General features: G+C 30.2%; 1 protein-coding gene across 5 annotated transcripts in view; it reads left to right on the forward strand.

The window, feature by feature from the left end:
• LOC139499884 (uncharacterized) overlaps positions 1-12,709 on the forward strand; it is a 36,162-nt gene extending 23,453 nt beyond the window's left edge. For 4 of the 5 annotated variants that reach the window (XM_071288509.1, XM_071288512.1, XM_071288510.1 and 1 more), the window contains 8 exons: positions 60-237; positions 1,079-1,207; positions 5,796-5,976; positions 6,826-6,908; positions 7,500-7,554; positions 8,326-8,408; positions 10,015-10,095; positions 11,482-12,709. In XM_071288509.1, coding sequence (XP_071144610.1) covers positions 60-237; positions 1,079-1,207; positions 5,796-5,976; positions 6,826-6,908; positions 7,500-7,554; positions 8,326-8,408; positions 10,015-10,095; positions 11,482-11,879 — 1,188 coding nt within the window. In that variant the 3' untranslated portion in view covers positions 11,880-12,709. Of the gene's footprint in view, positions 1-8; positions 238-1,078; positions 1,208-5,795; positions 5,977-6,825; positions 6,909-7,499; positions 7,555-8,325; positions 8,409-10,014; positions 10,096-11,481 lie in introns of all 5 variants that reach the window. The other variant, XM_071288513.1, reaches the window with a different exon arrangement.
• The last annotated feature ends 1,658 nt before the right edge of the window (positions 12,710-14,367 follow it).

Here is a 14,367-nt window from a genome sequence, read left to right on the forward strand (position 1 = left end):
TACTACAGTTGTTATCATTACAATTGATGTTCACACAGTTTTTTCCTATTTGATTTCAGACTTTAGCTACAGTGAACTGGTTACTACAGTTGTTATCATTACAATTGATGTTCACACAGTTTTCTGCAGCAGCCATAGCAACAAATAGGTGTCCTGACGGATATAAACGTCGTATATTATGGATAAGAGGGAAACAAGCTAGAGAAGTGTGCTGCAGATTTGTAGAATGTAATCCAGGTACATATCTTTTTTCCTTATATTTCTTTGAAGATTCTAAGCTGCACATGTATATCTAAATCATCTGTATTTACAAATAAACACATGTGTATAAACCAACATGAATTGGGATTTGTGGATCTAAGTTTTGACGCAGGAAAACTACGATGTATTTTTAATCAATCAATTAGCTGATATAAGTAGTGAACACTTGTATTGTTTGGTCACAGTCTCATATTTTAGCTATTATTTTTTTATTTTAATTATGTTTATACGACTGCAAAAATTGAAAAGTTTAATTTGATGGAGGAAGCTGAATTGCACATAAAGAGCCGCAGACCTTCGTCAGGAAAAAGTTGTCAATCCAAGTGAATCAAGATAGGAGTCTAACTCACCTGCAATAACCCGGATCTGTACTCACAACCTCAGTGTTGAAAGGCTAGTGGTTGCTGTTTGCCTGTAGTTGAACTACTTAAACCACTTAACAACTGAGACCAATGAAAGAATAAAAGAGCCTTTATCATATTGAAAGTGAATGGTGTAAAGAAAAATTAGTCAATGAAAATTGAGCATTTTTTATATATATGATATACTGTGGATTCATTTGTTTTCGTGGGTACCAATTTTTGTGGTTTTAGGAAAACTTGCATATTCGTGGATATTTGATTTTGTGGTTTTGGCAAAGTCTACATACCGTGATTTCTTTAGAAAATTTGTAATTAGTTGAACATTTATATTCGTGGTTCCCCTGTACCCACGAAATCAACGAAAAATTTGTATTCAATAAATAATAATGATGAATCCACAGTAGTCAATAATTGATAATTTTATATAATGTATGTAAAATTCCTGGTTTTTAAAGGTTATTATGTGAGGACTTGTGATGAAGACTATGGCTGGGATAGGTGTGAGAAATGTCCTGATAAAACATTTATCTTTGATAAAACCAATTCTACAAATGCACACCCGTGTCCTAAGTTTGAATGCCCACGTAAGTACATTCATTTCAGTAAAAATTGCAGGAAGTTTAATATTATTGAATGAGTTATGTTTTATGTATTTCCCAAGGGACAGGTTTTAAATTAGACTTGAGAATTCTTCTTGTCAAGCTCAGTGATTTTCGGTTGTTTTTTGATAATCATCATTAGGTCACACAAAATCAGTAAGAAGAATTAATGAAATGATTATAGTTTCAAGTAATATGGTAAGAATTTTAGTAATTGAATATTTTAATTGCATGTTTGTCTGCAATTTATAACTTATACCAGACATGTCATGTGACATTTTTTAGATGATTACAATTACAATGTCATAATAAATTTATAATGTAACTAACACTTAAATCAATTGATGGTTAGATTGATGACTATTTAACATGCAGTGGCAAATATTACATGTAGGATTTAGGATGACTATTTAACATGCAGTGGCAAATATTACATGTATGATTTAGGATGAAAATATTATAGACTAACACACTGAGCTGGATTTTTATCATGCTAGATAACAATAAAGTAACACTGGTAGACATGTCATCTTACCTTGACAAATTAGTCTGACTCCCAGCTGACTAATCTCTGTGGAATAGAAGTTCGTTTATAATATAGGTATCAAAAGAGAGAAATATTCTAGAATACTAATTTCACTGCAAAAAGTATAACAATATTTCTTCTTAATGGAATAAAGGGTATATAATATTTGCTTCAACATACTAAATTATGTGGTTAGCTACTGAACCCTTACTGATCCATAGAGGGTTAGTAAAAAAAGGGTGTGAGGCCAAAGGCTGAAACTCCTATGCATTTTCCTTTCCCCTTCTTGTACGTTGGGGGTCTTTAGTTAACCGTATAATTAAATAATCGCAAGTTGGACTTTTCATGTCTCGTTTTGAAAAAGAAACAATGAAACACTACAAAATTAATAGGGTATGTCATCATTAACAGTAGTGTGACCTCATGAAACCCCTATGAAATTTGCTTACCCCTATGGATTTATAAGAGGTCACTATGTGACGGTGTTAAACCAATCACAACGTCATAACTTACCGACGATGTGATAAGAACTGATAAAGGACTGTTTATAACAGTTTCCAGTTTCTTCTATTAGGAAGGAGGAACATTAACATTTACTCTTACTAAGTCCATTTTTGTAATATGGTCAGTAGTTGTCATTTGTTGCTGTATATCATGATTGTTCTTCATTCATTGTTTTGTTCATAAATTGATCAGGCCGCTAGTTTTTTTTTATTTGAATTGTTTTGCATTTGTCAGTACGAGGCCTATTATTGCTGACATTTTGCAGTTTGGGTTTTACTCATTTTGAAGGTTGTACAGTGAACTTTAAACTTTTTGTCTTTTGGGTCTCTGGTGCGGAGTTGTTTCATTGGCAATCATACCACATCTTCTTTTTGTATGTAACAAAGTAAACTGAATTGTTACTTTGTAAAGACACTTTCCTAACAACATTATTTTGGCTTTGAATGACCTTATCTTACTAGACACTTGAAATAATTACAAAATTATAAAACTAGACAATTTAGTCATCTATTAATGTTTCATATTTATGAATGCAGAGAAGTTTATTTATTGTCTTGTTCATTAAAAATAGATGAATTCTAACAAATATAGATATTAATGGCTCTAACATTATTCAAAGTTTATGAAATTGATATTCCTATTAGTCATAATATGATTATGCACGTCACTCTGTTAATGCAACAGTTCTCATGATTGATGATTTAAAAAAAATCATGTGGTTTAATTGATAATTGAACATATACGCAAGAGTTATGCACCCACGCTTGAAAAGAGTAACTTCAATATAGTATTGATCATTTAAATTAACAGCCAAAATGGTTCATTCATTACTATGATTACAGACCGTTACTTGTATTAAATGCAACACATGTCTGACTCAAAACCTAATGTATTGGAAAGTATTGTGCACCCACTCTTCAAAAAGAGACACTTCTATATAGTATTGATAATTTTAACTAATTTTAACTGATCAGTCAAATATGACCATTCAATATGAACAGTTACTAGTATTAAAAAGGACACATGTATGACTCAATACTTAATGTAAAGGAAAGAGTTGTGCACCCACACTTGAAAAGACTTTGATATATAGTATTGATTATTTTAATTGAACAGTCAAAAACAGTTCATTTATACTATAATTACAGACAGTAACTTGTATTAAATACACCAACTCAAAAAAGACACTTCAATATAGTATTGATAATTTTAACTGATCAGTCAAATATGACCATTCAATACAGACAGCTACTATATTAATTAGACACATGTATGACTCAATACCTATTGTAAAATCAAAAGAGACATGTCAATATAGTATTGATAATTTTTACTCAACAGTCAAATATGATCATTCAATATAGACAGTTACTTGCATTAAATAGGCCACATGTAGGACTCAATACCTAAGTATTTGTGCGCCCACTCTTAAAAGAAACACGTGAATATAGTATTGATAATTTTTACTCAACAGTCAAATATGACCATTCAATACAGACAGTAACTTGCATTAAATAGGCCACATATAGGACTCAATGCCTAAGAAATTGAAAAGAATTGTTCACCCACTCTTCAAAAGAGACTATTCAAAATATATAGTATTGATAATTTTTAATCAACAGTCAAAAACAGTTCATCCATTTCTATGATAACAGACAGTCACTAATAAGTATTTTAATAATGGGACACAATGTGACATGTATGACTCAATACCTATTGTAAAGGAAAGAGTTATGGTGCACCCACTCTTCAAAAGAAACACGTCAATATAGTATTGATAATTTAACTGAACAGACAAATAGTACCATTCAATACTATTGATTACAGACAGTTACTATTATTAATTAAACACAAGTATGACTCAATGTTTAAAGTATAGGACATTTTTTTCTTTATCTGGTTTATTGAATTTTCTATATTGGTAATAATTTGAATGTACTGGAGAGTGAATGTGTTTGCTCAGTATATATAGTTCACTTGTAGTGGGAGGTTCCATGAGACCTGATCCCCTTGTTGATATATGACATTGATTATATCATTGCTGTGAAGATAGAAATTAAATATCCTGTAGCTACAAAAATATATATATCATTAATACAATGTTATATCACTACTTTACATGGCTGTGAATCATTAATAGAATGTCAGAATGTCCTGTAAACATTGGTAAATGGAATAACTGATCAAAATCATTCACTGAACACCAAGTTTGATTCCGGATATTACAATTTTAGGGATTTTTATTGTTCCCTCTAGGGTTTACAATGCCATGGCTGAATGAAGAGCAAACAGAATATGTAATAAGATGTCCTCTAGCTACAAAGAAATCTTTATATCATTAATAAAATGTTAAATCATGAACTTTACATAGTTGTAGAGATAAAAATTAAAATCTTGTTCAACAATCATTTATAAAATGTCAAACCGTCCTGTTAATGGAATTACTGATCAACCATATAAACAGAAATAGAAATGATTTACTGTATCTCAAGCTAAATACATAGTAGGTACAGATTGGTTCTTTTTATAAAATTCCACTAAAGGGGAAAAGGCACATTTATCCCTAAAATGGACCTATTGTAGGATAGTATAAATATTGTCCGTCTTGAAATTCACCGGACACTTTATCATAGTTAATTGTTTCCACGTACATAATGCTATTATGAAATATTATCCGGACGAGATTTACCTATGAAATGATGTCCACTGATGTGAAAAAGTGTCCTTCAAAGACATGACAGAAAAGATAGTATTTCACACAAACAAGTATCCAATCTCAATACCTTCAAAATTTATATATAGCTTCAGTTCTTTATCAAAATTGAAGTTTTAAAATTAGCATGGGTGATTTGTTTCTTTTAAAACATGGCATGTAAACTTCAGTATTGAATTCATACAAAATGTAATCAAACATAAAATATACAATAAAACACATGTTCTTATACACTCAAAAACAGATAGTCATGAGAAAAAAAGTTCAGGTAAAACAGACTTGGATATCTCGTTGGGAAAATGTTTATCAATCAAATGATGTGAAATATTTAATTAATATTTTAACTGTATTCAGTTACTTACTCAAATATCAACACAAGAGAGGGTCATTGATATGATCATAAACAATTATAGGTCACTACCACCTTCAACAAAAAGCAAAACTCATACTGTATTTTAAACTATAAAAGCTGCAAAGGGCCCTGACACGACATAATGTACAGATAACCAACAGCCTGATTTATGATAAAGCAATAAAGGAATGAGATTGTTTAAGACAGGCTCCTTATCAGATAGTTTAGCTGTATACAGTGAAACCTGTTTAAACCAAACCTCTTCGGGACTTAAGATTTTGCTCGGTTTTGGCCAATGTTTGGTTTTATCAGGTTTACAATGCACATAATTTGATATGACGGTGCTTACAAGCATGTTTGGTTTATACAGGTTTCGGTTCATACAGGATTCGGTTTAGTCAGGTTTCACTGTATCTGTTTTAATTTGTATACATTTGTGTATTTGTTTTAATTTTCATACATTTGTGTATTTTTTCAGCTCACATGAGACAAGTTAATTATTTCCCTCTGGGTAGCTGTCATCAGCCATGTTTATGTGACACATCTAAAATGTATTACTTAAAGAATGATCAGCGAGACCATTGTAATTGTTTACTGTATGAAGGATCTTGTCCAGCGTGGCAAGTTCTATCACTTCTCGGAAAATGTGTTTCACCAAGGTAAGGAGGCCATTTAGAATTATGTCTGATCGGTTGTTATGGATTTATTTGAGAATGGAATGCTTCTTTTTGTAAATTTATTTGGATACAAAATTGATGATCAAAGTACATTTTGTATAAAGCAAGGAAGTGCTTCATTCTAAAAATTGTTGCATGGTCAACACTTTTACAACCCTTTAAAATTAATTAAAGAAGCATTCAATGCTTATAATTACATTTTTTTGCTAGGATCACGAAAACACAATTTTTATTAAGTTTTTCTGTTATTTACCTGTGCGCTTGTTTAAGAAGCTTGTGTCATCATGAATGTTACATATCATTTTGAAATGGAGGTTAATTTTAGAATGATGTGAGATTGCTGTTAGCCAATCAAAATAATGTATTATAATGAAACATACATGTTTAAATGTAATTATTCATAAGTCAAAGGAATCAATTTCAAATGCATCTTTTGGACTGTATATGGAAACTGTTAATTCCTTTTTCGTGCATACATATTGGGATTGTTAAAAAAATGGCAAAAATAGTTATATTAATTAATTTGATTTCAGATGCAAATTGAGCAAACAAATTTATAAAATGAGTTTTAATTTTGGGGATAAAATGATTGTACTGGTACTGTGGATTGATTATTATTTGTTGGATACCAATCTTTGTGTGTTTCGTGGAAACAGGTGAACCACGAATTCAAATGTTTAACAAATAACATATTTTCAATAGGCTTTGTATAAAGAGATTGGCAAAACCACGAAATCAAATATCCACGAATATGCAAGTTTTCAGCAATCCATGAAAATTGATACCCACAAAAATAAAGAATCCACAGTAACTCAATCTGGTTCTTTTCAGGGATGCAGAATTAATTGAAGAAAAAACTAAACCTAAGAATCCAGTAACATTTCCTCCATCTTTTGTCAATCCAGGGGCAGCAGGTACTTGTTATCTTAGAAATAAGAAGAGGTCGAATGAAATAAATTTCTGGAGATCCATTTCTAAAAGGAGGTTCCTACAAAGGATATATAGGGGCAACCTCTGAAACCCTCTTCCTTGATCCACCACTGCATGTGAGCAACAAAAGGATAACATATTGCCTTCAACAATGATCAAAAACCATTCTATATTGTTAGCTATTAATGGCTCCCACGTTGAAAAATGTGAAACTACTCTAAACAAGTACACCAACAGACTGATTTCTGTACAAAGCATCAAACAAATATGATAGACAGCAACCAAAGACAAACCTTTGAATTTCAAGTTCCTGACACCTATATCTTATATTTTCTATAGTAAAATACACTGGTATTCATACTTCATAATAAAACCTATTCTTTGACATTCATCAAATCACTTGGATTGTACGTAAAAGAAAAGAAGCTGCTTTATACTAACTTGACGAAATATACTGGAATAGTTTTTCAGGTGGAAGGCACATCAAAAAATTTGTTTCTAACAAAATAATACAGATTAATATTTGTTCCAGCTGCAATTTTTATGTTAATTTAACATTATTTTTTTTTCTTCAGAAAATAGTAAAAGTAAAAATACAGATTCTAAGAGTAGTTTGTCTACTACTAGTTGGTAAGATACATATTTATTTACATCATTATCACATTTAAACATTTATTTTTTCTATATAAGGAAATTATATCACTTTTTTAATATCACACCGTAGGTCAACAAGTATAAGTCATAGTCACCATACAGCCTTCAACAATGAATCAAAACTATTATGAAGATTAAGCTATAAGGCCCAGAAATAACAAATGTTAAACAATTCAAACAAAAGAAAAATTAATGGCCTGATTTATGTACAAAAGAAAAAACAAAAATCAAATATGATATACAGCAAAAAATCAACAATCAGTTACCACTGAATGGGACAGGTCCAATTTTATGGGCACTATTTTACTGACAGTTGCTATTGCATTGATATGGGCTCAGTTTTACTGACAGAGATAAGTGATACCTTTGAAGTGTAGATAGCTAAAGGACTTACGTGTGGGCTATATAGATATTAGAAGATGTGGTGCCAATGAGACAACTCTCTATCCAAGTCACAATTTGTAAAAGTAAACCATTATAGGTCAAAGTACAGCCTTCAACATGGAACCGAGGCTCACATTGAACAGTATATAGGTCCTCAAAAATAACTAGTGTTAAACTATTTAAACAAGAAAATCTATGTTCTAATCTATATAAAAAAGGCTTTTTTTTTAATGCAATAACTGACCAATCAGATTCAAGTAATTGTAGGTATGCAAATCATATTAAACTATTGAATAGTGTTTCAGCATTGAGAATTATAATGATTTCATCGTTTAAAAATATTGTTTATTTCTTTCATTTTAGTGTTTTAATATCCATAGTGTTAGTGGCAGCATTTATTGCATTAATAGCATTTTTGTATCTCAGATTTTATAGACAGAAAAATCGTAAGTTTTCTTATAGTTTGAAAATTTATAGCAAAGAAAAACAATATCCTTTGATTTTTCTTGGCCTATAATACCATATTTGTCCAGAATTTTGGAGTTTTGTTGGGGACTTATATACAATATTTGAATTACTATCTGGTTTAAAGAGAGTGGTAATCCATAGGGGCCTGGATGGCATTGAACATGAGACAACTCTCTTATACTTGATAGGGGCTTGGATGGCATTGAACATGAGACATCTCTCCATCAGACAACCAATGATGTTGAAGTTTGCACATATAGATGACTGTACAGACTTCAACATTGAGCAACTCATACAGAATAAAAAGCTATAAAAGACCCTTAAATGAAGCATGTAAAACGAGAAAAATACTGGCATGATTTAGTGTACATACAATAGATAAGATAAGAATTTTATTAATCTAATGAAGAACCCATAAAGAGCATCATTTTACAACAATAATATGCACAATATGGTCGGAAAAAAGCAAAACAGAATTTTAGGTTATTTAAAATTTATTATAAAAGATTAATTACCATGTAATACTGCAAAAAACGACAATAACTTAATTACATGCTCCTGACTTCTGACCTGGGGCTGTCACATACAGAATGTGGTTGGGTTAAACGATGATCCCTTACCTGTTAACTTTGAAGTTGTGAGTTTGAACCTCACTTCTGGTAGGGTGCGTTTGACTCCAAAGATAATTGACGTTTTCCTGCTAAATGTTGATAGTCATCGCCAGATTCTCTGGTTTTCTCTTCCAAAAACAACCTGCCATCATGAAACAGCCAAGAGTGTTGAAAGTGGATGCTCTGTTTTATGCTTGGTTACATCAGTTCACACTAATTTGTTTTTACTTTTAAACTTAAAACATCATCAGAACTGTAGATTTGAAAAAATATGCATATTATAAATAATTGTTATGTTCTCCAAAACTATTGATGAAAGGAGTAAGACCCCTTTTTGGCCCCAAAATATAGCAGTTTTACAAAATTGTGAAATTGTAATCTTTTAGCTTTTTATTGGAAAGTAGAATGCTTCTGCTACATAAATATAGGCTGTTGTTGACAATACAATGTACATATATCAGGTACTATCATCATTAAGTCATGCTAAATTACTGAAATCTTCACAATTTTAGTATTTTAGTAAAATTAAAGACGGTTTCCGTCTGAAATGAAAGGGCCGCATGTGTGTTCATTTATAATATTGAAATGCAAGTTGTATTTGATGATAATACATAACATATATAAAGGTTGAGGATGAACACGGATGCGGCCACTTTCATTTTTGACATAAACCATCTGAAAAGTGATGTTTTTTGGCATATTTGATAGATTTTTAATATTTTAAGCTTGAATCAGTGTGTTATAATGACTAAATCAGTTATAATCTTTCAAAAAAACGAATCAAATCAATTGAAATAGACACTTTTAAGTGTTTAAAATGTGTCCAAAATCTTTCGTTAGATGAACCTGAAATTTGAGGCCAAAATCGGCCCTAACTGGACCTACTCCTTTTAGGAAATAGGACCTAGGGATCCTTGTGTCAGTGGTTAAGAATAGCAAATGACTCAAACATTGTTTTTATTCTTTTTTTCAGACAATACTCATGGTACTGAAAGAGTAATTTTACCAGCCGTCAACAGACCAGTGGCTAATGTCCATCCTCATGCAAGAAATGGTCAGTTTTCTTAATCCTGACATTAACTGTGGGTACCAATTTTCTTGGATTTCAGAAAAATTGTATTTTTGTGGATATTAGATTTCATGGTTTTGCCAAAGTTTGTTTACAAGCCTGAAAATAAAGTGTACTAATTTGAAAACGAAAATTTGCAGCAATGCTCTACCCACGAAATCTTTAAAAATTGGTACACCACAAATAATAATGAAACCACTGCATCACAGGTTCTTTCATACTTATTTATTTTCATTAAATGGTGATTACATAAATAGAACCAATTTTTCTGCACCAAATCGGCATTTCAACAGTTTTCAGTGATGCTCGATCCAAAATATCTAAAAATCCAAAGCATAGATGAAAAGCTGAAAACAAAAAAAGGACAAAACAAGTATAGCCAAAGCTGGGCAAGGAATCATACCATTGATATTAATAATTTAACATTTCAACTTTTTAAGAAATTATCTGATATTCAGAGAATTCCCTGATTAGTTTACCTGTGAAAGTTACCTGCCCACACTGACATAACACTATCAACTCTTGATTGATTGTTTTCTCATGTTTCATATAGAAACATATCAAAATGTGTTTGTTGGTTTTTACACCCACGTCCTGTATATCTGTTGACATATCATGCTCAGTTATATATAATAATTAAACCAAAAAATAAAGGCTTTCAGAAATATCCATTAAAGTGACGAAAGCAGATAAACAGCAACTCTCATATAAAACAGTGATTGGATGTGTACAGGTATAAAACTCGCCTCTAAACAGATCATTCAATTAGAATTATTTGATCAGAGGCAAATTTTGGAACTTTTTATGTGGTTGATACATTTACCTTTTACAATCTCAATACTAATTTTGCCTCCTGGGTAAAAATGGCGAAAGTGATTATAGAATTTTTTACCTGTATCAGATCATGTTCACTGGGTTTGCTTGATGGTGGTAATTGGTCACATATAGTGTGGGAGATAGCTATCACCTACTGAAAGCTATCTTGATCAGGATCTCTCAAGTTTTTCAATCTTGGCTGGGGCTGTGATACTATCTCTAAACTATTTTATTTTTCATCTCCTTTTTCAGCTGTCTATTTAAAGATCTAAATTTAACCCAAACAAACTCCTCCCTTTTTTCAAAATCTGCATCTCTTGATATCTAAATAAAAAAAAATAAGTGAATTTTTGTATAGATTCTTTTATGTATAAAAAAAAATCTGGTATGATTGCCAATAAGACAATCCTCCACAATAGTCTAAATAACACAGAAAAGAAGAGAAGGACAGAAAAAAATCATGGCAAAAATGAAAAAGGACAAAAAAATAAACATAATAACAATCAATCATAAAAAATAATGTAATAATCAATATTTTTTTGTTCATGTTTTCAGAGAACAAAGTGACAGCAACAGTGACAATAAGTGCTCAGCCAGTCAATGTTAATCATTATCTAACAGCACCAGCCAGTCTGGTCACATCTCTAGCAAACAGTCATGTAGAAACAGAAGCATCGCCATCAGTACCGAACAATCCCGGCACATGGCCATCACCTGATACAGAACAGCCATTAAATTATGTTGACCTTTCACCGTGTCATTTATACCAATCAATACGGAGACAGCAACCTATTGATGGGTCACCTGACATAGCAGCGTCACAGCCTTTATTACATAATGTAGAACATTTATATCCAAGTTTACCACCGTCAACAAATTTGTTGTTTTCACGATGTTCTTCACAAGACTCAGAAATAGACGATGATAATACAAATGTGAAATCAACGAGCTGATTTGTGTATATTTTACAAATTGTAAAAAAGCATTTAAAATAAATTAACCTCTTTTTACTGGTGTTTATAGTTCACTGAGGAAATTAATAAAAAAAAAATTTTGGTTAAAATTTTATTATTCAATCTGTTCGTTTTTCGTAATTTTTAATTTTTTTTAATTTTCCGTGTTGGTTTTTTGTGCCACTTCTGTGCCTTTGAAAATTTATAACATGATGAACACATCTAATTTTCCTGCGTTAGATTTCAATATAAAAAAATCATTTGAGTTAGATTCACATTAATTATTCATTTACCCGACAGTTTGGTTTTTTTGGGTTTTTTTTCATTCATTAAATTATTTTTTTTTATCCATTATAGGTAAAAATGATTTTGTTTCTTTTTAATAATTTTTTCAGTGATTTTTAAACCTCCAGAAAGAATTTTGAATGTATATAGACCTTTTTTTACATGTACAGAGATTTTGAAACAATTTTAATCATAATAATATATGCTAATGTGTCAAACTTTTAGTAGATATAGTTTTTGTTTATGTATGTACTTGTAGAAAAGTGAATTTTAAATTGCTCACTTATAGAATTAGGATCTTTTAATATACATAAAAGGGTACTCTAAATTGTTTTACTTAACTAAAATATTCATGATTTTGACTGAATGATTAAGTTTTTTTACTCATCTTTTCTTCATTTCCTCATTTTTCATACAAAGATGGGCTGCATAAACCAGGAAGGGGGTAATATAAGATTTATATGCATCTTTTTTGTAAAGAAAAAAACACTTACCGGTATGTTTTCCATAAAACCTGATAAATTTTTTAATCACAAAAAAACAAACCATATTAAAACATTTGGTGTCTAATACCATTTAAAGGATAATGAATTTTTAGGATATCAAGGGGTTCTCAAAATCAAATTAATATTCAGTCTCAAATGGATTTTGGTTTCATCATGTTTTTTAGAGCAATTTATGTCACATAAATATAATTAGTAATGATATGACACTATGGGATGTTTAGATTGTTGAATTATGTAAGAAAGTTGAATGAAGTCGTAAATAGAATGTTAAGGAATTGTTTTGGACTGAAGTTTGGAAAGGGTCACGGTCAAAATTAACAATTTGATCTTCTCCAGTATAATTACATACAAAAGAGTAAAAATAATTTTGATGTGTATTTTTCATATTGATGAGGGCAGCACTGTACAAAATTCAACGACAATATCACAATTTTGGGATTTTATGAAAAATTTGATAAAAACTGTTTCATTCCATTAAAACTGGTTTTCTTTTTCCATTCCAGAAAACTATATTTTTGTTAATCATGATAATAAAAAAGAAAACACTCAAAATGCAAATCAGAAAAAAAATATTCTTACAAATATGTAATTGTGCACGTTGATGGTGAATTTGTATAAATTTTTCTTCCATATTTAAAAAAACAAATTGAAATATTTAAATAAGAAAAAAAAACATGTAAATATTTTAAGATCAAATTTCATTGAAAAATTATTCCATATATGAATGCCACAATTCATCCAAAGTGGTTTTAAGAAAAACAAACATCAAATAACTATTTCATCATCGACTCATGTATTTATTTCTAGAAAAGATTCAATTAAAAATTCATTTTGAAATTATATGCCTTTTAAACAATGCAAGACCATCTTGGCAAGCATTTTTATTTGTTCCATCCGTCCTTCAGTCCTATTTATAATTAACAATGGCTCACAAGGCAGCATCGTAAGATATAAATATGTATGTGGTGTCCTTATTGTTGTCATAGAAACACATCCAGACGTTTGTTGTCGTGCTAATTATTTATGTGCATATCAGTAGTGTAGTAATGGAAACCTTGTTCATTTCACGAACCTTTTACATATCGGAACATCATATGTCTTTCCATTTTGAACTGAAAAAGGTTTGGGTCCTTTTACCATTTTTCTGACTATTTGTGTAAATTTTTTATACCTGAAAAATTAAGGACTGTTTGGATGGAGAAAAAAACTTTATATTATAAATTTTGTTTTGGTGATGAAATTATTTTGCAAATTTAAAGAATTTAAAAAAATGATGCTCTCCTACAATGCATTGTTTTGATAGTCAATAAACAATGTGATTCCCTTATTGTTGGCAAATTGTTTTAGAAAAGGATTAATATAAGAGATGAAAATTTCCCAAATATTTTCGTTTTTATTATGGATTTTAACTTTGTGGAGTTGTGTAACACATCATTTGATTTATGTGACAATTTTATGCAAATAAGTGTACAAATTATTAATTATGATAATGCGTTTTTAGATATTTTATATTCCAGTTCACACATTTTATAAAAACACATTAAGGATAAACAGATCTGTTCAAAAAAATTCTGTTTAAATCCCATTTTTCCATATAGATAAAAAAAAAAAAATGTAAAAATTGGGTTAAAATTCAAAATAAATTATAAGAAAAATTACAATTTGTTTTTAAAAATTATATAATAAGTCCATTAATT

Source organism: Mytilus edulis, chromosome 13, assembly GCF_963676685.1.
Source record: "Mytilus edulis chromosome 13, xbMytEdul2.2, whole genome shotgun sequence".
In the NCBI taxonomy this organism is placed as follows: domain Eukaryota; kingdom Metazoa; phylum Mollusca; class Bivalvia; order Mytilida; family Mytilidae; genus Mytilus; species Mytilus edulis.